The following is a 26497-nucleotide window of genomic DNA, read 5'->3' on the forward strand; positions in this document are numbered from 1 at the left end:
AACATACATTGACAAAATAAATAGTAAAAAAGAACCTTGTATGTGTTCATCAAACTATCAAAATAAAATCAGTTTTTGTTCCTTTTTTTTTTTCTAGTGGGGAGAAAAAGCACAAGGACTAGAGGAAAACTAGCCTCCTTGTTTTTTTCTAGAATGCTTTCAACTCAACTACTCATATAGAGAAGGTGTTTTTAATTTCAGCTGTTTTGTAATTACTGGTTGCATTTTTTTTTGTTACTGATGTCTAATAAGCATCCAGATGTAGCTTTTGAAGGATGTGCTTTGTCTTGATACAAAATAGTGGAACGATAATAATATTTAATGACGTTAAACTTTCAGGTGACTATGGCTTGAGTTTACCCCTTGGAGAAGAATATGAACGAAAAAAACATAAACTCAAAGAGGAACTTCGACAAGATTATAGGCGATATCTTTCTCAGGTAAAGCTTCTTGTCTGGTTGCCTGAGTTTAGTGAGTCTTTTAAAATTACTCTCATTTTAATTGAATGAGAATTAATCAAATCTGCAGAAAATCTTTATAAGAAGGCATTTACTATGAGCAATGGCTGATTTTGAAGATTCAAGTAAAACTAATTTCAAAATGTCATCACTGGGAAGGGTTTTCTGCTTCTACAGATTTAATTGCCATGAGACTACATGTTACTTGGTACATTTTACTCTGAATAGTTTTGTTTGTTTGACTCTGATTCTTTCTTATTTTCTTCTCAATTTAAAACACAGTCTGTTACTTCCTTAAATACTTATGTATTCTATGGTCCGTAATTCAGGTAAAAATATATCTATAATTATTGTGACTCTATTTGACAGTTTCTTTTCAACTTCAGAAATAGAAACTACCTTTAATGTGCTGCTTAGTGTGATTTATTAAATGTCACACTAAATGTTAAATTGAAATTATAGGTATGAAATGTCATAATCTTGGGAATATTCTGTATCCCTTCTTAGTCAAATGGAAAAAAAAAAATCAGGAACCAAATAATTTGTGTTGTCTCAAAATGCTAATTATCAGTTTCTTTATTTCTTAAAATGAAAGAATGGATAGACTTTAAGAAAACAAGTCTCTTTTGTCAAGTCAAATATTTTTGAATGAAAGGCTCATTTTGAATAGTATCTTTTCCCTGACTTTTAGGGTATTTCACAGGCAAAAAGAAAGGTAGGGTGCCTGCGATACCTTTTTTTTTTTTTTTTTCCTTCAAATTAGTTGCTTTTTGCTTTGTTTGAAAGCTTTGTGCTCTTTGAATTAAAACAAATCATTACTATTTTTTGTGCTTTGTGTGTTTGTGCATGCTGTAGTGATTAGTTGTGATTAACAGCATTGTTTGGTTTGTGCAAAATGATTACTTGTATTTATTATTTTCTATTAATAAGGGCACTTGTTGATTCCTTTTATTTTTTCTTTGCAATTGCTGTTGTTGCTGCCTAACGCTGACTTCACGGAAGTTTTTCAGTAGGCATTCGCTTAAAGGCTTATCAGTGACATAGATGTTATGAGTTCAGTTTTTTTATTCTTGATACACACATTTTAGAAAGCTGGAATAAGATAGTAAACTCTGAAATATTATAATAAGTCATCAGAACGAGAGTCAGGGCTTTTTTCTTCCCTACCGCTGTGAAATCTCATCAGTGGTGCATAGGAAAGCAGTAGAGCCAGTTATTTAGCACCTAGTGGCCAGAATGGAAGCCTACAAGTATTTTGAGAAAAAAAGAATACCAGAGGCACATCTTTGCAAGCTTTGTACAATTACAGTAATTTAAAATTATTTTTATCATTATACTGTCATGTATATATAATTTTCAAATTTAACACTGTCCATCCAGATTGTTCAAATTAAACAACTTCAGTAACAGGCCAGGAGGTAACGCAGTAGAAACACAACATTCTGGTTTTGGGGGGGCTTTGAATAACATGCATATAATACAAATTAACTATATTAGCATGCACTAGAATTCCTGAATAACAATAGCAACAGTAGAATGAACTGGCTGCTTAACCTCTGACCAAAATAATGCTTATATAATTGTTGCTTCTTGTTTAATCTTAAACTTCAGATTATTTTCAAAATTAGAATAGTGTTCATGTTTCATAATTCTCAGAAAAGTACCCAAATAATGTGTATTTTTACATTAATTTCTTGTGTTTTACTATCAATTGAAATTCAGTTTTACAAAGTTAGGTTTACATGGTGGGTTTTATTGTTGTTGGTTTTTTAAATGCAATACGTGTTAGCTATATTAAGCTTGTGAAGCCTGAGGAAGGGATAGGACAACAATCTCTATTTTCCCTTCATAAAGAGAGAATGCAACTTTTAGCAGCTCTCATAGTGATAATATTTTTATTAATAACTTATTTAGTCTCACTTATGTAGAATATGCAATTTCCTTATTGGCTTCTGATTTTTAGCAAATCCCTTTTGAAGATCAGAGATGTGTTCATAAAGTGAAAAGAATTATGTAAGAATGAGGATTACAATTTATTTAAAAAAAATAACAACTTAGTTCTCCGTATTAATCTAGTTGTCTCAGTACCTGAATATTTGCGTGGTTATGAAATTCCTTAAATCTTTTAACATGTAGTTGTGAAATATAATTCATAATGATGTGGTTTTGTACTGCAACAGGTAGAGCTCTTATCTGTTGACATGCCTCTAAGCTCTTAAGCTACATTACAACACAGATTATGGAGGGAAACAGTGCTGGTGAAATAGTCTATCTAACACATTCCCCTCATCAGCCTGTGCCACACAAATAGGTGATCTTTTATTAAAGATAATTTGATTTATAAAACATAGTTGATTGACTGAAAATGGCCAGGGGATGCTCTTAGTAAATGAGTGATGTATGAAGAAACCACTAGGCCTGGAAGCCAAGGGTCTGTTCCAGCACTGGTGTTTGGTTTGAAAGGCTGGTACTTTGACTTGCTGTGTGGCCCAGTTCCCGACCTGCAACCCAGGGAGCTATTAATACATGGAGCAACACCACCATGGTCTCAATTGAAAGTTTTGTTCTGAAAGTGACTGATGATCCATAAGGAATGACAAGATTTGGTGATGGGTCATTATCCTGAAAAGTCCAGGGACTGCTATTGTAGAAAACATAGTGTTGAGATGCAGAGTGGTGACTGTGCTAGTGTGAGCATGAGTTCCGTTTGTTAAAATGAGAGGTAGACGTAAGTTTTCTGTAGTTAGAAAAAACAGTTTTTCATCATGAGGTAGTGTGTTGGGAAATGCCTCTTGTGCTTGTACAGATGCTTGTGCTGTGCTTCTTGCTTACAGGATAATTGAGTAATGGTGGGTGGTGGGGTTGTTTTGAATAAAAAAGCACATTTTTTTAATGTATGCAGAGACTAAATTATGTAATTCTTGAAACAGTGTAACAGGGAAGAAGTGATTAACACTTTAAAACTCAAGCTTTTAAAGCATGACAAAGACCTGTACTTTGTGCATTCCTTGACTTCACTTCATTTGCGTGTTCCAAGAACATCTACATTTTCAAAATGTGAAGGTTGTCTTTGGTCTATTTCATTACATTGATCAGATTTATTTCAGAAAATAGAATTCCTAGCAACTATTTAGGAAGTAAGATTTGATATTTTAAAACATATTGAATGTTGTTTTTTTTTGTTTTAAATGTAGAAAAATTATCTGACTACTGGTGAAGTAGATCCATATACTCAGGGATTATCTCTTCCTATTGATGAGCGAAGGTCTGCCAAGGTAAATATCTGGAAATTAAGTAAGTGATGTGTAACTTGAAAATTATCCTGTTGTGGCAAAATTATTTCCGCTTAAGGTTTTTTGTTTATTTGTCTGGGGTTTCGTTTTGGTTTGGTTTTGTTTTTGTTTTCCCCCAATCTTTAAAAAGGAACATTTTTAGAGGTGGTCATTAGAATCATTTTCAGAAAATAAAATATTTATATTTTGTTGTTGTTTTAAAATTTTTAATTCTAGGTTACCTGTACTCTTAATTTGTAGACAATTAGATGTGTAATTCTATACTGATGGTAGTTTGAGGTTTACTTCTTCTCTTTCACACCCGCAGGGCACTTGGTGTGTTCAAAAGCTCTACTGGTTGTGCTTGGGTTTTGTTCAGCAATAAATACTGATCTAATAAGGAACACTGTTTTTCTTATTATTAGGTATACTTTTCTAATTTATTACTCTTCTTACTGCAGCCTGGGGGTACTTTTAAGAATATTTGCTTGTAGTTGTTTTTACAGTGATATTCTTATCACTGAAGTTCTTATCAGAACTAAAGAAAGTTTGCTTTCTGCTGCACACAATTTGATTTGAAGTCTTTGTGTACATTTAACCTACCTGCTTATCATCATGTGATATTTTTTTGTTTGACTGGATGAATCCAGGAGTTTGAATAAAAGCTTATCTGGTATTTCATGTATTGCCTGCTGTTAATACAGGAGTCTTCTCAAGTTCCTTTGAGAGTACAGATACTAATGTGTTTTTTGAAAGAACACATTGTCTCTCTGTGTTTAGCCCCTTTGATCTCACTGAGGTCTCTTAGCATTTTGTGGTCTTGCTTTCCTGTGTTGGAGATAGGTACCAGCCCCTATTGGGTTCTGCTGTTGGAGGTTCATGGAAGTTAGAATATGAAGATGCAACGTGCATATATGGATTTTCTTAACCTCTGATCCATTTCTCTGATGCATAGTATGATTCTATGAAAGCCTGAATTAGCCGTACAGGGATTGCATCTCCTCCTGCCCTCAGGCTGTCAGCTTTATATTCTCAGTTCCTGTCTTCTGTCCAGTTCTGGGCCCCTCGGTTCCAGAAGGACAGGGAACTGCTGGAGAGAGTCCAGTGCAGAGCCACAAAGATGATTAAGGGAGTGGAGCATCTCCCTTATGAGGAAAGGCTGAGGGAACTGGGTCTCTTTAGCTTGGAGGAGACTGAGGGGTGACCTTATGAATGTTTACAAATATATAAAGGGTGAGTGACACGAGGATGGAGCCAGGCTCTTCTTGGTGACAACCAATGATAGGACAAGGGGCAATGAGTACCAACTGGAACACAGGAGATTCTGTTTAAATATGAGAAGATACTTCTTCTCAGTGAGTGTGACAGAGCACTGGAACAGGCTGCCCAGGGGGGTTGTGGAGTCTCCTTCTCTGGAGACATTCAAAACCTGCCTGGACACCTTCCTGTGTAACCTCATCTGGGTGTTCCTGCTCCTGCAGGGGGATTGGGCTAGATGATCTTTTGAGGTCCCTTCCAATCCTTAACATTCTGTGATTCTGTTTGTTTCTAAATTGATCCAAGAAGTTGAAGCAGCAGAAACACTGTAATTTTGCAAATATTTTTTCTGACTCAACGAACACCACTGGTTGGTAGGATTGGTCAAACCCAAGCAGAGATGTGAGAAACTGTTGCTGGAGGAGGACTATACTGTTGCACTCTTAGGGTTGTTTTTTTGTTTCTGTGGTTGTTTGGTTTGGTTTGTCATTGTTTGTTTTGTTGTTTTTTTGTTTGTTTGGGTTGTTTGTTTTCTTTTTTTTTGCTTTGGAGTTACATTGTTGCTCTGTGTTTGGGACTATGTTGTCACTGTAATCTGGAGCAAGACTTCTGCTGTGGAATGTGTTGGTCTTGCCCTTGCTGTGCTTACTTAAACTTTCTGCCTCTCTTGTGCTGGCAATAATGTTTGGCCATATGAGGAGACAGGTGAGAATTTCAATAAGTGAAAATTGCTGTTATTAAAAAAAAGCCCCAAACTCCAAATTATACTAGTGTTAAAAAAAAGGGAGGCAGAAAGAATGAAATGCCCAGGAAGGGGAGAGGATCCTCCTCAGTGGCAGCATTTGTGCTGAGTTTATGTTCAAGTTCTCATCAACTTAGTGTTAGCACTTGTGAGTATTTGTGCTGAAACACTGAAGGGTAAAGTATCTTTGACTAATTCTGTGGAAATTAAAGACATATCTGGACTGGGAGCATGTCTGATCATTGATGGTTTTATATCATAGTAGCTCAGTTTTTGTTGACATTTTCTGTACAAGTATGCTGAATCCCTTTTACTCATTTATTTTTTGCTGTTGTAGAACCTAAAAGCTACCAGAAGATGTCACACTGTGTCCTGCTAAATGGTTAGCCTCTAAAAAGATAATTATTAGAGGTTAACATTTGCATTTTGGTTTCCTCTATTAGGTAAAATGTGCAGTCACACAACATATTGAATTTTCCGCTGTGTTTTGCCACCTGTTAAAGACAGGGTTAGTTCTTCAGCTTTGGAAAATACCCCTCAGGCAGTTTTCATAGATATCTGCAGGTTTTATGTTGTCACTGTCATAAAACCTGTAGACACAAATTTTACTAAAAAAATAAGTTTTAGGGAGCATTGGTCTCATTTGCAAAACTATCACTAAGCTGGTATTTCCGTGGTGATTGATGTATAAATTATTTTTGTTTGAAATTTATTCATGGGAAAGTAAATGTATATATGTTGTGCAGATTTTTTTAATACCTTTTGGTTTTTTTATTGGAAAGCACTGCAGTGAAGAGCATGATTCGTAATATTGTAATATAAATCTTTTTCATTTATATGATGGTTGGAATGAGGTCGTATAAGAGATGCCCCAAGCTCTAAGTCTAAAGTAATAATATCAGGAAATAATGCAAATTAGAGTTTGCTTTACCTGGAGATTTTTGTTTTTCTTATTATATGATTAGGCTGTTGATGTACAGACCTGAGCGAGCTGGTTATAAATGTCACTTTGGAAAAGTAGCTAGGACAAGGTGGATAGATAATGGATTTTTAGTTTTTCTTGCATTCATTGTACTTCTGACCCTTTTTGCAGTCAGTTTAACTGCTCATTCGAATTTGACAGTTGAAGTTAATATCCTAGGCTACAACTGACACAGCTTGTATATACATGTATTTGTTGTCCTATTTTTATTGTGAGTGGGGCATGTCACAACTAACCTTAACACACACACATAAAATGTTAAAAGGTCATCTATAAATACCTTCAGATTGGAAATTAGAAGGCGATTTGTAATTGTCAAAGGAGTGAATCTTTGGAACAATTTTCAATAGTTTCAGCAGGAGGAAACCTAGCTGGTTTTAAGAATGAACTTGATATCCATTAGTGTTACTGGGGACTAGACTTTATGCCCGAGAAGCTGACTTCTACTTACAGATTTCAGATTAAGAAAAAGTACTATGTTTAAGAATGAACCAAAACCTCAAAGAATTTAAGCCTTGTTTATACATTGCAAAGAAGGAGGGTGCAAACACACAGCTCACATATATTAATTTAATACTGCAGTTTTATGAAGTTAAAAGCCACTCCTCAAAAATGCAGGTTTTTTATGCCCTTTTCAATGCCTGTTTTAGGAGAAACTACGGCTTGAAAGAAACAAGGAGTACAATCAATACCTCAGGGATAAAGAAGAATGGAACGAAAGGCTGAGGAAATTAGGGAAGAAAAACACAGAGGTAATACAGTTTTACTGAAGCTGATACAAATATGAATATAAATGGTGTTGTCAATAGTTTTATCATTGATGAAGACATACAAAGCAAGACAAAATAAGCAAAGCATTTTGTTTAATTAGGCCATAGTTTTATTAATATATCTAGCAAGTCCTGGTTGTGAGTCATACAGTACAGTTCTCGATTCCTTCTTCAGCCGTGTCTGTCTGGTAGAAAGCTGCATTCATTCTTCTATGTGTCTTAATCAAGTCCCTGGATTGTTCTCGGTGATAAAAGTGGTGGCCAAAAAAGCTGACTCTTTGGACAAAATGTTGAGCTCCACACAGTGCTCCTTCACTTTTATTTGTAGCTGCTTTTTCCTCAGTGCTAGCTATCCAGTGTATGGTGCTGTGCAATTGTGAACTAAAAAAAAAAAAGTCTTTAGTACTGAAAATGAGCTAGAGACATGTATAATTGCAGTTAGATTCTGAGCTGTGCCCTTTGATCTGTGTGGCTCTAGGCAGCTAAGCACCACCCAGCCGCTCACTCACTTCCCCTCCATGGTAGGATGAGGAGTTTAATTGGTAAAGCAAAAGCCATGCACACAAACAAACCAAAATGAGGAATTAATTCACTGCTTCCCATGAGCAGGCAGGTGTTCAGCCATCTGCAGGAGAGCTGGGCTCCATCACAAGTAAGGGTTGCTTAGGAAGACAAACACCACAAACCTGAACCTCCCCTGCTTCCTTCTTCCCCCAACTTTTATTGCTGAGCATGATGTCATATGGTGTGGAATATCCCTTTGGTTAGTTGGGGTCAGCTGTCCCAACTACGTCCCTTCCCAGTTCCTTGTGCACCCCTAGACTTCTTGCTAGTGGAGCAGTGTGAGGAGCAGAAAAGGCCTTGGCTCTGTGTAAGCAGAGCTGCTTTACTTCAGTGATGAACTGCAGTAATTTGGAACTCTCATCTCATGCGAGTTTGATTTAAAAAGGCCTTCCACTTTTCGTGATGTGGAAATTCTTAAGAGTACCGTACTGTGAAAGCTAGGTTATTATATGAAGGGACTTGTATTTGTACTCACAACTGGAAGTTTATTGTCTTTCTTACAGCAGTCAGCAAGTGCAAATACCCATGTATTTTTAAGTTCTGTCTAGAAGATTGTTTCTTGTCTGTCTTCAGAAAGGCTGTTTTCTTGTGAGAAAGAAGATCTTTTCCTGCAAGTGCACTGGAGTGTAATGTAGTTGAAAACTATTTTAATCTATGAAGACAGCTATAAGGCAGTATTCAGGCATCCTTTAGATGTTGGAATTCAATATCTGATTCTTATTGGCTTCTTCAAGGATTGGAGTGCAGCACAGCAGTGATCCCTAGGAATTACATGGCAAAAATGCAGCTTATGTTTATGAAACTGAATCTAAACACATAGAAAAATCTTTAGAGTTTTATAGGCATTTATGTTTCCTCAGCTGACTTTCCTAATCAATTCTATTTAAGGAGCCAAGGTTTTTTTATTTCTTCTTTGTTTGTCATCCTATTGAACTTTTATGTTATTATTATTTTATGGTATTATTCTGTCTCAGATGCAGAATTCTGCATTTCCCTTTGTTGATCTCCATGAGCTTTTTGTCAGCATGTTTCTCCAGTTTGTTAAACCCCTTCTGAGTGGCAGTCATACCCTCTAGTATATTGATCCCACTTCCCACTTTGGTGTCATTTGCATCTTTATTTTTCATTACATTTTGTAAATTATGAGTTGCTGTTGTCTTTATTCCACATGTGAGAGATTAGTGCACAGAAATACTACAGGATTTATCCAGAAAACATGTTGTTTGGTAGAACTGTGTATTGAACAGTGGTCCAGTGTGTCATAGGGTTGTTCTTTTATCCACTAAGCTGTCCTTTCTTGTAGAGACATCTCCTGGGGAACAAAGAAATAGATTAAGAAATGGTCAGGTTAAAGTGTGGTGCTCAAAGCCAAGTAGTATTACAGACTTGCCTGAATCTGGTTAGAATAAAGATACCAAGTCTCTTGATGAGGTGTAAAGTTCAGAGTGTTTTTTGATTCTTTGCACCTCTGAATCTGAAGGTCAAATTGGAGTTTGTAAAAGGCCTGTTCAGGATTGATAGCCATTCTTCTGAAAAACATTATGTAAGAGAAAGAGTGCTTTCTTTTTTCCTCAAGAAAAAAAAAAAATCCCTAGCTTTGAAGCCTTCCTTGAAGTATTTTTCGTGCTCACCTGCTACCTTTTCTCCAGTATCTGTTTAGGGATCGTTTGAAGAAATGCATTATCAAGTTTTGCTCAATGTGATTTGTTTATATTCAGATTTTTTAATACTTTTTTTTTTTTTTTTTTCCCATTAAACAGAATAGGATGGACAGGAATAAAAACCCTATTGCTGTTGCCAGGCCCCAGCCAGAACTACAAACAGAAGTACAGCCCTGTAATACAGGTGCAGAACCTCCCAAGAAGGATGCCTTTACTTCTACAGAAGGTTATGAAGAGCTGCTAAATAAGAGATGGCTGGAGGAAGACAGGTATCATAGGTTAGGTGATGAGGTTGAATTAAGAAGTCGACTGTTCAGTAAAAGACTTGATGAAGATTTAGATGTTCCCAGTCGAAGATATCGTGGATTTGCTAGCCAATCTGTCATTCCTGTGAGGAAGCATCACAGATTTGATGAGGATCGTGATTTTGGTAGAAGATACTACAGAATGGACTATGATCCTGAGATAAGTGAAGAAATGGACCCTAGATTTAGATGTGAAAGCACTTATGACAGAAAAACTCCCCGGGTTTTTTATGCTGAAAGGTATTCTTAATTCTGTTTTCTCCTTTATTTCTGTAGTGCTTGTTGACTGACACCTATGGTTTGCTCATTGAAAATTAGACAGGATACACATATGAGAGCAGGATTTTTGCACTTACTATAAAAAGGAACTTTGCAATAATTTTTAGAAGAAATATTATAAAGATGGACCAGTACCTAAGACTACACATCATATGTTAAGGGAGCGTTTTATATATTATGGCAAAGCAAGGATACTAGAGAAATTACCCCAGAAAAAGAACACCGCAATTATTTTTTCATGAAAAGTAGGTTGCTGGAAAGCATGTTGTATTTGAGAGCAAAGCCCTGCTCTGGGAACCCAAGATTGCAATGTATTTTCTTAACCTGTAATACTTATAGCAAGTCAATTTTTAGTTTAGATTCCAAAATTGATTTGAACTTCAATTTTTGGTACATGCCACTATGTGTTAAAAATGTAAAAATATATTTTAAAAAATAATCTTTGTCTTGCTAAATGGCAGACTTTAAACACATGTATAGTTGAACCAAATCCTGATGGTGTTAGTAGGTGCTCATCTCAGTAATCACTACACAATTTGAATAAAAATTTAAGAAAACCCAAACCAAACAAAAAGTGGTTTAGACAAATCATTCAGGAGGAAAACTGATATATGTACAGTTAATTATTAAATAGCCTTTACTGTGTTAACTGATAAACCAGGTTAGTTACTTTGGCATAAATCGTTAATCTTTCTCTTCTAGCTCCCTCATTTAAACGGAAAAAACAAAGAAACAAAAAGCATAACCATCTCAATCATTCAGGCTTTGGCAATCTGGTCATCTGCTCGTGTTCCATTGCAAGAACCGGTTGCTTTCAAAAACAGATGGGTTGTGGTGTGAAGTAGTACCAAACTTTAAACAGATGTGTTTTATACAGCTACATTCAAGTGGAATGAAGCAGTAAAGTTTCTTGTAAATAAATTTTTAAAAGGTGCTTGAAGAGTGTTCATTTGTTCAACTACAGATCTTGGGAACCCGAGTATTGTAGGTACATTTTTTGGTGTGTATTTTTGTGTGTGTGTGGGGGGTTGTTGTTGTTTGTTTGTTTGGTCTTTGTGTGAAGCCTGTTGCCAGAATTATTTTACTGCAGTTGCTTCAGTGAAGGAAACACCAGAGTCTTTCCCTTTTTAAGCAAAACAATTTTTTTTTTTTTTTCTCCTAGAATTAGCACTTTTAGAAAAAACAGAAGGCAAATTGTATCACTCTCAACAGTGTTAAATATTACAATCATGTTTTGTTGTTAGTTGCTGGCGGACTGGTTAAATGATCTTTTGAGTCATTGTTTGCAGGGATAATTTTCTGGATAGTACTGCAAATTAATAATGAGCAAAAACAAATCCCAAAATGCTCTTCTACTGCAAAAACATTTTCTAAATTGAATGAAGTCATGTTCCTTTTCCAGTTTCAAATGCCAACAGAGTTAGAATAACTTCTCTACAAAAATAACTGTTGGTATTCTTTCTCAGCCTTTTAAAAAAAAATTGTAGGGGAATTAAGTAGCTGTGGAGAAAATGAAATGCCTGGAAGTATTTGGGAGATACAGACTAAATAAATGGGTTATTTCAGAGTTTCAGATTGTATGTTCAGATGTGGTTCTAAAACCATGTATTTATTCATGCAATGTTTCTGAAAAGGACTAGGAAATGGAAACAGTGGTTAAATAGATAGCAGGAACAAGATTGCCCATTTCCTGCTGAATGAGATTCAAAGAAGAGCATGCAAATAACAAATTTTGTTCCATCCTGTAGCGTAATATTAATAGAAGTGAGCAAAGGGGAGTTTAGGGTAGAGTCTTCTCATCCTACAGCTTTTCAGAAAGAAAAATATTAGGAGCTTGACTTGGTGTCTAACAAAGATAATCAAAATGTCCATATTTTTGAGACTAATGGCAACGTTAATCCTCTATGATAATTAACACCTAGAAGGATTAAGGTTCTCTTTTTACTAGGTAGCTGTTTGCCACTATGTAATGCAATTGGCACAAAGTCAAATATGACCATTTGATAAAGTTCAGCGGTTTATTTTTGTTTCTCAAAGAATATATACAGAATTAGATATGTAGAATATTAGCAAGGATGATGTTTGAATCAATAGTAGACTGTATCATGTTGAATAGAAATATGCTGATTCTTAGTTATTCCAGAAAACATCGATGGTGCTTGTATAAACATCTGTGACCAGTATATCATAGGCAATTCATTGCTTATTTGGAGAGGTCTCTGAAACAGTTTTAGTTCCAGTTTTCTTTTAAAATAAAGTACAGACAATAGTGTTATCTTTCTTATTGGTGCATCTTCTTAAAAGAAGTTGCTGAACCATCACCTGAATTGCCTGAACTGAAAGTTGTACATGAAATTATGGTTTGGGTTTTTTTGGTGTGTGTAATTTCTACTTTGCCGATTTTTTTAATTGAAAATTAATTTTAAAAAAATTAAATGTGAGTTGCAATCCAGTATTTTTTTTGTTCTTTACCATATCAGTCTCTCTTCAAGGAGAAATGCCTCTATTCATTACTGATGGCTCTGCTTTTGAAGAGTTAGCTTTTTGTTTTTTATATATTTCAGGCAAAGTTGGTTTTCCCAGAACACATTTGATTCATGACAGAAACTAAATTCATAAGGAGTAATATTTTTATTTGCTGTACTAAACGTTTTATGTTTTTAAATGGGCTTTATTGATTTGGAGAGGCAGGTGTTTGTAACGGGACCTTTCAGAAAGGTTTCTGTTTTGACAGAGGCACAAGGACTGTGGCACGTTGCAACAAACAGAAATGGTGACAGGAGAGCGAGAGGATGTGCAAAATGCTCTGGTTCTGATGAGCGAAATGCTTTAGTCCATCCCCAGCAGCCAGTTCTGCCCTATAAACATGATACAAGAGCTTCTTGATGGCATTGGGCCCGCATGGCTCGCCCTGCCATCCTAAACTTGCTGCTTTTTACAAAAAAGGTTGCGTCTTGAATCCCGAGGTTTGTTTCTTTGCTCCCTCCCCGCACCCTCTCATTGCTCTATGGACAACGCTTTCTCTGACCTGCCCGTGTTTTGGTCTTATGTGACCAGCCTTGTAAGCAGCAGATTGATCATTGTCAAAAAGATGATCTTGATCATGAAAAAAGATCATGTTGTGCCAAGAGGATGGATGTTGTTCTTTCTTGTTGTTCTTGTGGGTTGCTAAGATGCCAAACCAATGTTTAATAATCTGCTTGCATCCTTTTGCCTTTGATTACTGGCTTTTATTTAAATTACAGAGATGAGCAGAGCTTTGGATCTTTTTAAATAAAAGAATAAGATTATGAGGTTTTTTACTGTTTAGCTAGGTTTTTGTTTGTTTGTTTGCTTAATAGGAAATCTATGGTTCTGTCCAGCTTGGAAAATATATAACTTTCTTAGCATCTGTTGGGTACTTTATTTTTCATTGAATACTTATTCTTGCCTTATTTTATCAAGGTAACTTGAAGTCCTCATTAGAGAGTAGTTAATTTGCAAGGCAAGAAAAGCCTGTAAATTCAACTACCCCAGACCTTTTCAGGAAAAGCTTCCTTGTGTCCATACAAATTTTGGCATCTTTGGCTTTATTTGAAGTTTGAATTACACTACTTCACTTCGCATGTAAGATAATTCAGAATTTAGGTCCTGAACTTTTGTATTCACCATGTTACCTGTCCTTTACCTTGATCAAAAGTCACCTCTTTTAAATGGTATCAGGTGCATAGTGAAGGATAGGTTGTCACTGAAGAAGCTTTTCATATCTCAGTTGACTATTTCACCAGACTTGCGCAACAGCTGTGTGCTGAAATCTGTTGTAGACATTGTTGGCTGCTGGGGATTAAGAGCAGCAAGATCTGTTTCAATTAGTGCAGTGTGCATGCTGAATGCTCTTCAGCTCTGAAAATTCTTAACCAGGCCCAACAGATAAAGGTTGCATGAAGGCAGACTTGGGAATTCAGACTCCAGACAGAGAGCTGTCTTGACAATGCTAGCAAAGTGAATTATTTCTAGAAATTTTGTGTGATATTTTCAGAACAGTGTGCAATCAGGCTGAGGATCCATTTGCACAAAACTGCTGGACCTTCCATTTCAGATTTGACGTTTTTGGGCAAACATAGCTGAATATTTTCTATTTCTTTAAGGCCCTATTTGGATGGAATAATAAGAGATCTTCCTGCAGATTATGAAGATGAATTAAAGGAGAGACCACGTGTGCAGCAGAGCTCAAGAGCTGGAAATTCTAGGTGTGGTATACAGTCTGTTTTTCTGATAATTGCACTGCAAAATCATGGCGAAAGGAAAATATTTCATTAAAATCCCTAATGTGTTGTCTGAAATGGCAGATAGTTTTTCCTGCAGCTAGGATATAATAGAACACGAAAAATATGTTTCCTTTCAGAACAGCTATTGAAGCTTGCATGCCAGTTTTCTTTTTGAAACAATAGATCATGTGTTCTCCAACCAAAGTCTTCTAATTGTTAGAATAACATGGAATCCTTTTTTTGATAGTAGTTTTAAAATGCGTTTTTTCCACTTGTCTTGGTTTTTCAAGTCCTGAAGTGACCTAAGTGGACGAGGCAGAAGCAGAACACTTGTAAAGCCCATAAACTCTTGACTGGCACCACTCAGTCTGTCAGCATTGTTGAAGTGCTCAACTGAGTCCACGTTTCTGACGGTTTCACACACGCAGGCAAACGAGAACTTGAGAAACGCCTTTTTGCCAGGCCGTTTCCTCTCTTGCTTGTGGTATTTCTTTGGATTTTAGGAAAACTGTTTGTCATAAATGTATCACATAGTGATGTAAGTGCATCTATCATGTTTCACACAGACTGCAAGTAAATTCTCAAGTTTGATTTTCACATTTGCTTTTTTTTGTGTCTTTGCCAGAAATCAGGTACAAATTAGTTCTTCAGCTAATGAACAGGTCAAGTCTGCAGCTGAAACACCGTGTGCAACAGGCCTCGTTCTTGGTATGTATGAAAAACCTGACTAATGACACCGAGTTAACCTTTCTTTGCATATTTTATTTTTCTTTGGGAATAATTAAAAACTAGAAAAATTAGCTTTCTTTGTGCTAATTGTCCCCAGGACTAGTAAATAAATATTATTTACGTTGAGAAAAACGAAAGTTCCTTTTCCTCCTTAATGTAACAGGGCTTTCTAATTAATTTTGAAGAGGCTGAGTTTCTTCTTAGACTTCATTAACAGTTTAAGGTCCAGATATGTTGTTAATTTTTTAAAATGAAATGAAGTATAGGAGAATTATTAATTATTGTTAAAGACACAAACTGGTATTGAATTTTAGTTGCAGAAATATGGGAAACAGTAATGTTCACAACCTTGTGAAAAACAAATGTTTCTGATAATCTTAGTGCTTAAATGTAGCCATAAAATTTAGCAGGGAGCATTATTATTGAGTATAGTAGAGAAAAATACTTTTGAGAATATAGCATTCCTAGCTAAATTCAGAAAATGATAAGGCAAGAATAGGAGAACTGTAGTAGTTCTTCACATGGGTGCCTTTGAAGGTGAGCTAGGTTTGAATTGCGGAAAAATTGACTAACAGTTGTCAGAATAACTTAATTTATTTTTACATTTGAGCTTACTTGATCTTCAGTGTTATGTGTGGCAGGTCAATTTTTTGGAACTTTTTAAAGAGTGGTGTTGCAATGGTCAGTCACTCTGATCTGGTCAGTCATCTCATTTGTAGTAACTGGAATACACAAAGTTGTGAATTAGTATTCCTAGCAGTCCTGGCTAGGAGAATATTGTTAACTATGTTACATAAGGATTAAGTCAATTAAAATTTGAAATTTTCGGAAAGTGATTTCAGACTCCCCCACAATCACAAACTGTGAGGTTCTCTTGCACACTTTGACCACTTTACCATCCTGGCACAATAACTGAATAAAAAATTCAGTCAGTCATGCATCATGTTTGTGGTGGGTTTTGGTTTTGTTGTTTCCTTGCCTCTTCCTTCAGTTTATTGTTCAGGTCTACTTCACTGGAGTTCCACAATGATTTTGTGTATGGAAATATGTTAGGAGTCCTTGTGTCTGATAGTCATACTATATAGAAAGTGGTGACGATGTGTTTTTTTTTTTTGTTTTAAAAAGAATAGAAGACTCCACGTGTATTGTGGGGAACTACCACACATTGGAAGTTTTTTGAGTTCTGTAAAATCCATGTGAGATGTTATTACATATACAAATCTAACAATACTTTGTTAATTCTTAGTAGTCCTGGGAGCCATCCTAAAAGTGGAACAATTTGCTTTCCTTCCTGTGGGTTTGACTCTCTTTAGTTTTAACTTCCATTTTTTTCCAGAGCAGTGCCCTATAATTTTGGAGTGCCATAGTGTGTCTTCCTTAGTTGAGCATTAGGGGAGAAAAAAAAAGAAGTAACTTTTTAAAATTGCTATTATATCACATAGCTTTGAAATTTGTAGCTTCCAGGCAAACTAGGAAAATAATAATGAAAATTTTAGTAGTTTTGATCATCAGATTCCAAAGAAACTGCATATTAAAACTAGCTTTATTTTTTTTTTTTTTAGTCAGTAAACATCCAATGTTCTTATGCACATTCCCAGGTAGTATGCTTTGTTACATGTTTTAAATTGACTGAAATGCAATGTTTTTGTCCAGTATTTAAAGGAGCATTTATGCAAATGTGTGGTCATTGCCATTAGGTGATCAGGACCGAGAACTTCTCCAGAGGAAGAAAGAGAAATACAGGCAAGAACTAATAGAACAGATGGCTGAGCAACAGCGAAATAAGAGACGGTAATGGAAAGTTACTATATTTTTAAAATATAATGGCTGAAACTTAAATGAATTTCATTAATTCAATGTGGGAAGAATAATTTTCATAACTAAGGAATTCCAGCTGGCTCGGTAATATTGCATCCAATTAAACTCATTGGTATGAGAGCTTTAGTTTTTAATAAACAAATTAATCAGCTTTCAGTGGAATAAAGGAAAAAATAGGGTGTTTTTTTCATCTAAAAAAGAAGATTTTTAGTTCCTTCACTGTAAAGAAGCTCTAAATGAAGTTGTCTTTTTTGCTGGTAGAGGAGTGTCTAATTACTTTGCAAAGTTGAAAATTAATCTTGTTTTGCCTTCCAGTTTGGGTATGTAACCTTTAACTTTCAAAGCACGTGACCATCTGCCTTATGCCGAATAATAAAACAAGAATTTCTTGCTTATCTACTAGTAGCTCCTGTTCAATAATAGCACAGATACATAAAAACACACAGTGATATTAGCAAAGGGATAAGGAATGAAAAATAAGTTACTATTGACAGTTTCTGTGTGATGAAAAATTGTATATGCTGAACAAGCCTGCACCCTGAAATTACAATGTAGTACTTATTCCTCTACTTTTGAATAATTCATGTCAATATGTTTATTATAAAATTCTTGCTGTAGCATGACTAAAGATCTGTTTTTAAGAAATGTCCCGAAAGGTTGTAGTAAAAAGCAATGTGGTGGTTTGTGCTTTTATGGTAGTTGGATTTTTATTAGGTGGAATAGATGATAGCCAGATACTTCTTGAGAGTTCCGTGTATTTGCAAATAATATACAGTATCCTTCTTCCCTGATTCCAGAAGAAATCAAGTGGAATAATGTCCTTTGTTATCCTATATTTTCAGAGTTATTTTAACTATGGGGTTGTGATGCCTGTGCTTTTAAAGAATTAATATAGTTGTTACTGCTTTCTGATTATATTTATTTTTCTGATTTTCTGATTTCTGATTTTATTTATTTTTCAAAACAGTGAGAAGGAACTTGAGCTCTCAGTTGCTGCTTCTGGAGCTCAAGACCCAGAAAAGAAGGTAAAGAAACTTGGATTTTTTTTCACCTGTGTGGACTTTTTTGTTATTACATGTACACTATGGTTGCTCAATCTCAAAACTCCATAGGGCTTTCATAGAATGATAACTGTTGTGTTTTTTTCCTAATAGAGCATTAGCACAAAATTGAAGTCAAGCATAGTAAGGATGTAACTCATTAAACATGCTTTCAGCTTTAGAGGAAAATATTTTCACCAAAGTTGTCAACCATTTTCTTTTGCTGTGGCCAAGTGGAAATTTTGTACAAGCTGTGGATATCACGGCAAAAATACTTAGTGTCCAGTGGTAGCCCGTACATGTACACATTAGTAACCTTTCTTTTGGAATGTGAAGTACGCTGTAGAAAGTTTTTGCTCTTTTTCGATTAAAAAAGTAAATCCAGTTGTTTGGCAACCCAGTGGATCTCATTGTAGCAATGTTTAGTTTTACATCTTGGGTGCAGCAGAGATGTGCTGCTGGAGGTGCAGGCTGGGTAACTTTCTCAAGCAAGAATAAACTGGATATTAATTTAACTGGTTACCAGTTTAAATTATCAATGGTGCTGGTTTTGGAGGGAAGCTACAACACAGAAAGAAACTTGTGCCATTTCTGGAGAGCTCAGCAGAGGTGGAAGGAGCTGTTATTTTCTGGAAATATTAGTCAGCATGTGAGGCAGGAGACATAGATAAACAATGAAGCTGAATCAAAATTGTTACTTCTGAATGCGGAGGGAGAACACTGACGAATGGTCTGGTTTCATATTCCTGCCCTCCCTGCCTAAAGTATCTGTGGGGCTTGCGTGATCCCTTTTGCAGACTGATTCAGCCTGGTTACCTGGTTATCTGGACCTTTTTTTGCTGCTTGAGTTGACTTAGAGAGGTCGGTTGGTTCAGGTGGTGAAAGGGGGAGGGATGGAGTGTAGAGCTGGGACCCAGGCAGGGAAAGAGGGAAAACTGAGCAAGACGATGCTGGCTCTTTTGGCACAGCAGGCTGTAAGTCGCTGTAGAACAGTTTTGTCTAATCAAAACTGACTAGGCAGAAGCATGCTGTGCTGTTGCACTCTATATACCGTGTGCATCTCAGTCAGAGACTGGAAAGTGCCTGTTGTAGGAAAAAAATTATATCCAGAGCAAGTCCAGGGCATATGTGGATGGTTTAAACCCATTAATTTATCCGAAAGCCTTCAATTAAGTTGAATTGCTACATTCATTAAGTATCAGTCACCGTTAGCTTTAAATTGCCTCTCAGGGAAAGATTCTAATTAGGTGGATTTCTTGACTAATTACAGGTTGGTTAAATAGCAGCACTTGATTAAGGATCTGTAAATGTAGACTGCCATATATACTGCTTGTTTAAAAGAAAACAATCCCCAGGACAAACAGAGTGCCATAGTAACATCTGAAATTAGCTACAGAGCTGAAATCTGGGGCACTTTGAGAGCTGTTCACATTAAACTTGTTAGTTAGAAAGGCTGTTTTAAATGTTTTCCTGCTCCAGACGCCGGATTTGAAAAGAGAAGTTAAAAAAAAATCTATAGACAGCTTTATAATTTTTAGTTACTGTAGCTCATACCTATTTTCTAATTTTGTATTCACATCTAGAAATCTGAAATTTGATGTTATTAAAAACATTAATGTCTAGTAGATATTCAGAATTTTAATCCTGTAGTTCATGATTGGTGAGTACTAACTGCCTTGTATATACTGTCTTGCAGCGAAGTGATGAGGAGGTAAACATTTAATATTTTGCTGAAATACTTCTATATTGTAGGGTATATGGTTTGCTGTTAGATATTTAATATTTAGCTGTATGCTGGTATTAGTTTTGTCTGAATGCATGTTAATTGAAGCACTAGAATGTTAGGACTGGTAAATTCAGAAACAAAATCCATTGTACTTATACAATGTATGGATTTTTTTTCTGGTGTTACGTTGTTCTGACTCATTTAAACAATCACAAAATATATATAGCAGCTGGTGTAAGGGCTTTTCTGGGCACGACAGTATAGTTCTGAAACTTGCATGCCTTTGCATTATGTGCATGTTGCCTTGACTTTCTGCTGGGGCTGCCAGTTGTCAATAAACATTTGATACTTTTATTTTAAAAAGAAAAACCCCCCAGATTTTCTAATTCTGGTTGCAAAATGTAATAAAATCAAAGGAACTTAAAAAATAAAATAATGGTATTGCACGGAAATGTTTATTGGAAATAGTCTCAGTATGTGTTTGTTTTTTAGGTTTTACTGTTAATGAGCTATTATAATCTTGAGGTGGGAGGGATTTCAGAAACTTTTCCCATGCATAATATAAGTCTGTGTAGGAAACTGGCAGCTGTAGATAACCTGTACTACAGACAACTGTGGAAAGACTTATTTTTTTCTGGACTATAGCTAGAACCATATGCTTCCTGAAACCTGCCATAGAGGTTGGTTTTTATAAATCTGTGGTAAAGATGCTAGATTTCCTGGTAGTATTAGATTTCCAGTAATTCCTTGGAAGAAAAAAAATGCAGTTTACTAGAAATCTGAAGAGCTAGTTCAGCCCCAGAGAAGTGTTTAATGCAACTTAAATAGTAGAGGTTTGGAATATTTCTTAGTAATAACAAGGTAACTGTTTTGGTTTGTTCCCCCCTCCCTTTCTTTGTTCTCCCTTCAGCCAAATAGATTGAAGCAGTTTGGTGTGACAGTGGGAGCTTCTGAAGAGAAAGTACCACCTGAAAGGCCTAGGGTGGCTTTCCAAACTCCAGTGCCTGTCCCTTCGGCCTCTCCACTGAACGAAGACTTTCACAGGGGACTGTCCAGCACTCTTGGTGAAATAGCAGCTCCCAGGTGCTTCACCATTGTGTTCATTTTGCATATTAAGATTGTTGGCAAGCACGTTACTAGTGCTGAGGTCACTGGTGCTGTGGATCCTTTTCCAAGGAACTAATGGAGGTAGAAATAATATTTTGATGAGTACCAGAAAACTAAACTGCTTCGCACTGAAATAAACTTTTAATGTCTGTTTCTTCAGAGTTGATTTTGAAAAATCTGGGGAGGCTGGATTATCTGTGAAGACACCTCTATTTTAATGGATGTTTGTGTAGAATAAGGGTTGTGCTGTATATGGAACCATGTTGTGATGGCACCTGCCCGGCAGTGTCCATATTGTTAGGAGGCTGGTGTGGTGTAAGTGTGGCCCCTGTCAGTTAAGCAATCTCCCAGGCCTAAGCTCAGGAGTACAGTGAAGGCAAGGACAGCTTCCACTAGACCCTGAGACCGACACTAAACTGTCTAGGGAGAGAGAAGTAGCTTCAGGCATGTGGCTGAAGCTGTGCTGTGCCACTTGCCCTTTGACCAGAGACTAATCCTTGGCTTGTATCATTAACCAGTTAAAGAAGGTGTGCTTGTTTTATGCTCTTCAGATCTCTGTAATAATGTGCGTTCGTGCACTACTCCCTAAGGGAAGTTTAATTCCCTACTGAGGCTTATTGTATCTTGTTCCTGCATGGTACTGATAAGAGGTCTTGGGCTGAGCTAAGTCTAGAATTTTCCCATAGTTAATTAATTCTTTCTCTCTCTTCCTTGTCTTTTCAGTTGTACAACTACCTGTAAGCAGGTTGTAGCATGGAGGGTGTTGGTCTCTTCTCCCAAGTAGCAAGTGATAGGACAAGAGGAAATGGCTTCAAGTTGCACCAGGGGAGGTTCAGATTGGATATTAGGAAAAAAATTCTTCATGGAAAGGGTTGTCAGGCATTGGAACAGGCTGCTCAGGGAAGTGGTGGAGTCACCATCCCTGGAGGTGTTTAAAAGGCGTTTAGACAAGGTTATCAGGGACATGGTTTAGTGCTAGAGTTGGGTTATGGTTCAATTTGATGATCCCAAGTATCTCTTCCAACTGAAATGATTCTATTATTCTAACAAAACAAGAAGTTGTGTTCCTTTTTTCTTTAAGGGTTGTACCGATGCCACCACCTCTACCACCAGTTTTGACAGACAACTACAGAACGCCTTACGATGATGCATATTACTTTTATGGGGCTAGGAATCCTTTGGATCCCAATCTTGCATATTGTGAGTTGATGATTTTAGGTGGTTTGGTTGTGGGGGTGATTCAGATGACTGCTTCTTGTCTAGTTAAATGATGAATGATATAGAACTAGTAACAACAACTTCAACCCATTTCTTAGATGTGTATTAAATGAAAAGTAGACTTCTTTTCAATACTGGTTTTGGTTTAAGTTGTTTTCTCCAGTTACAAAAGGGGCTACAGCTTCCAGGAATCTTTTTCATCACTTCAACAGGCTCTAGTCTCAGCTACTTAGCCATTGCTACTCCTCGATAATTTCTTTAATATTTTGATTATCAAAACTAATTTTCTAAAATTGCCTAAATCATATTATAATTGATTGCAGGTTTAGGTGTCACTACAATTTCAGATGTAATTTTAAATATTTTTAAAGGAACTGTATGAAGTAATCAAACTTTTTATTTTAAGAACTCCTGTTTTATCTACCCTTTGACTGCTTTTTGAAAATTTCACAAGTGAAACAACTGTGATGTGTGTGGGGAGGGACTGGATTATGTGGTGTTTCTTTTTTTTCCTTTTCATTTTTAGAGGAAAAACTAGAAATACATTTTAAAAGTTGCTGTGCTATCTTCATGGAAAAGTTAAAATAAAGGAGAAAAATAATAAGTCTTTTACTGATTAATTTGAATGATATTTGTGTCCATTGGATAATTTCAGAAATGATAGAGATTTAAGAGCAAAAGTTTTTGGTTTTTTCTCCAGTGTAAACATCTCCCTGTCTTGAAACGTAATAGTTTATGGTTTGAGAAATATATATATATATACACACATATATATATATATATAAAATATAATTTTATTTTGGTTTTAAAGGTCCAGGCACCTTTTTTACTTTTTCTTTGCAAACTTATTTTCAGACCAAAGTTTTAACTCACAGAAGTTTTGGGGTTATTTGGGGGGTTGTTTGGTGTGGGTTTTTTTTTGTGTGTTTGTTTTGCTGCTTGTTTGTTTTTACTATTCTGTTGATATAACCTCTAGGGTCAATTGGTTTGCAGTTTAGGGTATTAAAAAACCTAATATTTAAAATTCATGTATGAGAGATGGTATAAAAGCTTGTTTGAGAGATGCGTCTCTCACTGTCTTGAACACAAGCAGCAGTGTGCACAGTAAGTTCAAGCCCTGCTGTGTCAGGACGCTGCAGGTTGTATTTCAGTGTGAAAATGCAGATGCCAAATGCTCTGTAGTTCTGCAGGAGACCATGGGATTCTCCTCACAGTAGAGGACAAGTTTGGAAAGCATGAGGACAAGAGTTATATTAAATGAGTTATTTCTTTTTGTTAGTTCATTGTGCAGTATGCTAATGAAACATTTGTTGTTTTAAAGGGATTTAGTTGAATTCAAGAAGTAAATTTATACCTTGGCATTGTGTTTCTTGTATGAGGGGCGGCATTAAGGAGTAGCTGAGACTGTTACAGAAGTTTAGAGTCTTGTTTGTAATTCTGCAGTCACGGAGTTTGGTCAGTGAGCTCTGTTTATTTTTGAGCATTCAAAATTTAGAATAGCATTTTTTTTTTAACTCTGTAGATGGTACAGGTATGATGGGAGTGCAGCCCACACCTAATCAGGACCCTCCTTTAGATCAGGCACCAGTAGAGCAATCTGTGTAAGTATTGTCTGTATTCATAATCTTTGTTAGTAGTCATCTGTATTGATATGCTTTTTATGTTTGGAGTATTTTGCTGACGACAGATATACCTTTGAAATAAATTGAGTTAAAGACAACTCTTCAAGATTCTAATTAAGAATATCTTGCTAAAAATAATTCATTGAACTTCTGGTTTTATGTGGGTTTATGAAAATGTTTGAGATTATAAACTGCCAGGCTGTGGAAAACAACAGCTCTTAAATATATCAGGCAGGGTTGTGGGGTTTTTTTAAACTGCCACCCTTCTGGACTCTTTGATATTTTGTTTTTATGTGTGGTTTTCTAATTCAGAAGTAACATTGGACAGAGGAATACAGCAGACAGACAAAGAAGCACAGCAGTATTTTCTGAAGAAAACAGAAAACCTTCCAAAGAAGCAACATTATCTTATCAAAAAGAATTACAACAGCAGGTACTGAGTGATAAAGCTTCTGTTGCTTTCTTCTCTGAATTTTTAAGTTATAATAGTAGTAACTGTAGCACTCTTTCAAACATCTTTGTTTAGTTTAAAAGTAAAAGCTTTCTTAACTCTGCCTCCCTTTATCACTTCCTTCCTCCCATTCCTCTGATCCTCCTTTAATTATTTTAGCTCGTCAGGTGGACAGCAAACTCTTCCATATTTTTTTTTTTTTGGTCAGAGGTAGAGACAATGTTAACACTGACAGCAAGCAGATTAGTTGCAGGCATGGAGATTTATATAAATTATACTTATAAGAACCTACATTTTAAAAGCAATGAGTTGTATTGCTCTGATATTCCAATGGAAAGAGTGCTTTTGAGCATTAGTGCTCTAATACTAGGCACACACTAATTTCTGTAAGTTCTTCATGATGATTTGGATCCTAATTCAAAAGCTTGCCTCATGTTTGTGGATGGTGTCCTATTTTTTTTTAAGCTTCCTGTTTGATAGATTAGACAAATTGCTTGAGTCTGATGTGTTGCAGTAGATGTCCTAGTCCTCTACTCATTTTAGTGGCCTTTCACTGCTGGACCTTGTGGGAGTTTATATTTATAAAATGTATTTGACCATGCTAGGACATGTTATTTCAGAACAGATTTTGCTAGAACGCAGTTCAGTGGCACTAACGCTTTCTTGTTTTATTTGTCTTCATGTATTTCTTCAGTGGAGGTGAATAATTCCTATAAAAATATTTTAGTTTTAATTATGATGGCGCATAGGGATAATGGTGAGGCTGCCAATCAAGGCCAAATTAAGAATAAAATAAGCATTGAGGAATAGTGTCTGATGTTGCACTTAGGCTTCTCCAAAGGCATTTTTTCACTATAGTCCTAAGAAGTAAATTTTATTCTGCCATATGAGAGACTGCACAATTTGAAATAAAAGTCTAATAAATGTAGCACGTTTCAAAGTTGTGCTGCTGATGGCTGAAAGTGAACAGAATGTATCCTGCTTTTGTTTTCCTACAGGCAAACCTGACCGGCCATTTTTGTAAACACTTGACAGGGCTGGTTGGGTCTTTGTGTTGATCTGTATCTCTTATGCAGTTGTCTGACTACTTGATAAAGGGAAATGTTTATCTAATGCACAGAAGAAACAACTGAAGAAAAATACATTAATATATTCGAGTTACATAAATAGTAGCTGATGTTTTAAAAGCTTTGGATAGAAGATGATATTTTTTAACAGCTCTTCTCTTTATAAATGCTACATTAAGTTATTAGGAGACTTAGTTATGTAAATTTAACCTGATTTTGAAGAAAAGGAAGAACAAACCATATGAACAATTTGTGTTATTTGCATACATCATTGTATTACTGCAGAAAACTGTTTTGTGAATGGTTATAGAACTGTGTAGCATTCTATTAAGGTATTTATTGCTAGGAGTCTTGCTTTATCTCATGTCGTCTCTAGTCTAAGTTTTGATTAAACAAAGTATACCAGGTGTACAGTAGTAGCGCAGAATTCTGTCTGTTTAATTTTCAAGCAGTATTAACTTCTGTATCAAAGATCCAAGGATACAGGAGTTTTGGTCTACTGCAGGTGCCAGATGTGAACATTTTCTGGAAGTTGGATGTCTCATTATGTGTACTTGCATGTTTTTCTGTGATCATGCACAACTGGACGTGCACATTTTGACAGCAGTATTCAGCGCACTGTCAGCAGTATAGGCAGTGAAATGTTTGTTATTTACTTGATATGGATGGGGGAATGGGTAATGATAGCGTTCAGCTTGCTTCATTAACTTTTCAATTAAAATTAGACTTAATGTGTTGTTTTTATGCAACTGACTGGTTTGTTTGGCTTTAGATAAGAGAACGAGAGGAACGACGCAGGCAAGAGAGGGAGGAGAAGGAACGTTATGAAGCCAAGTTAGAAGCAGAAATGAGGAATTACAACCCCTGGGGAAAAGGAGGTGGTGGAGCTCCTCTCAGAGATGCCAAAGGAAATCTGATAAGTATGTTTGCCAAAATTATGGGTTGTCTTTTAAGATTGGTGTTTTCTTGCTCATGTAAAGGCTCCATCCAGATATGTTACTCCTTGTTATTCAGATGTGTTACAGCTACATTGGTAGCCCTTTATTGACAAATAGAAGTACTTGTTTCAAGCAGATGCACTTTAGGAATATTTAAGTAAGTAATTATTTTTATTTCAGTAGAACTGTTCAAAATGTACAAGTTGAACAAATGGGAAATAGAGGATATGTCAACTATAAATGA

At 36.0% G+C, this 26497-nt stretch overlaps 1 protein-coding gene across 8 annotated transcripts in view; it reads left to right on the plus strand.

Moving 5' to 3' along the window:
• Nucleotides 1–26497, plus strand: part of CSPP1 (centrosome and spindle pole associated protein 1) — a 66640-nt gene that overhangs the window by 9936 nt on the left and 30207 nt on the right. For 4 of the 8 annotated variants that reach the window (XM_065053694.1, XM_065053700.1, XM_065053695.1 and 1 more), the window contains exons 4-18: nucleotides 340–440; nucleotides 1150–1173; nucleotides 3653–3733; nucleotides 7362–7463; nucleotides 9806–10251; nucleotides 14418–14519; nucleotides 15163–15245; nucleotides 16964–17057; nucleotides 18052–18109; nucleotides 19821–19835; nucleotides 20761–20933; nucleotides 22039–22157; nucleotides 23698–23776; nucleotides 24110–24230; nucleotides 26088–26235. In XM_065053694.1, coding sequence (XP_064909766.1) covers nucleotides 340–440; nucleotides 1150–1173; nucleotides 3653–3733; nucleotides 7362–7463; nucleotides 9806–10251; nucleotides 14418–14519; nucleotides 15163–15245; nucleotides 16964–17057; nucleotides 18052–18109; nucleotides 19821–19835; nucleotides 20761–20933; nucleotides 22039–22157; nucleotides 23698–23776; nucleotides 24110–24230; nucleotides 26088–26235 — 1746 coding nt within the window. The remainder of the gene's footprint in view (nucleotides 1–339; nucleotides 441–1149; nucleotides 1174–3652; nucleotides 3734–7361; nucleotides 7464–9805; nucleotides 10252–14417; nucleotides 14520–15162; nucleotides 15246–16963; nucleotides 17058–18051; nucleotides 18110–19820; nucleotides 19836–20760; nucleotides 20934–22038; nucleotides 22158–23697; nucleotides 23777–24109; nucleotides 24231–26087; nucleotides 26236–26497) is intronic. The other 4 variants (XM_065053699.1, XM_065053701.1, XM_065053697.1 and 1 more) reach the window with 3 other exon arrangements.

Source organism: Columba livia, chromosome 2 (assembly GCF_036013475.1).
Source record: "Columba livia isolate bColLiv1 breed racing homer chromosome 2, bColLiv1.pat.W.v2, whole genome shotgun sequence".
In the NCBI taxonomy this organism is placed as follows: Eukaryota; Metazoa; Chordata; class Aves; order Columbiformes; family Columbidae; genus Columba; species Columba livia.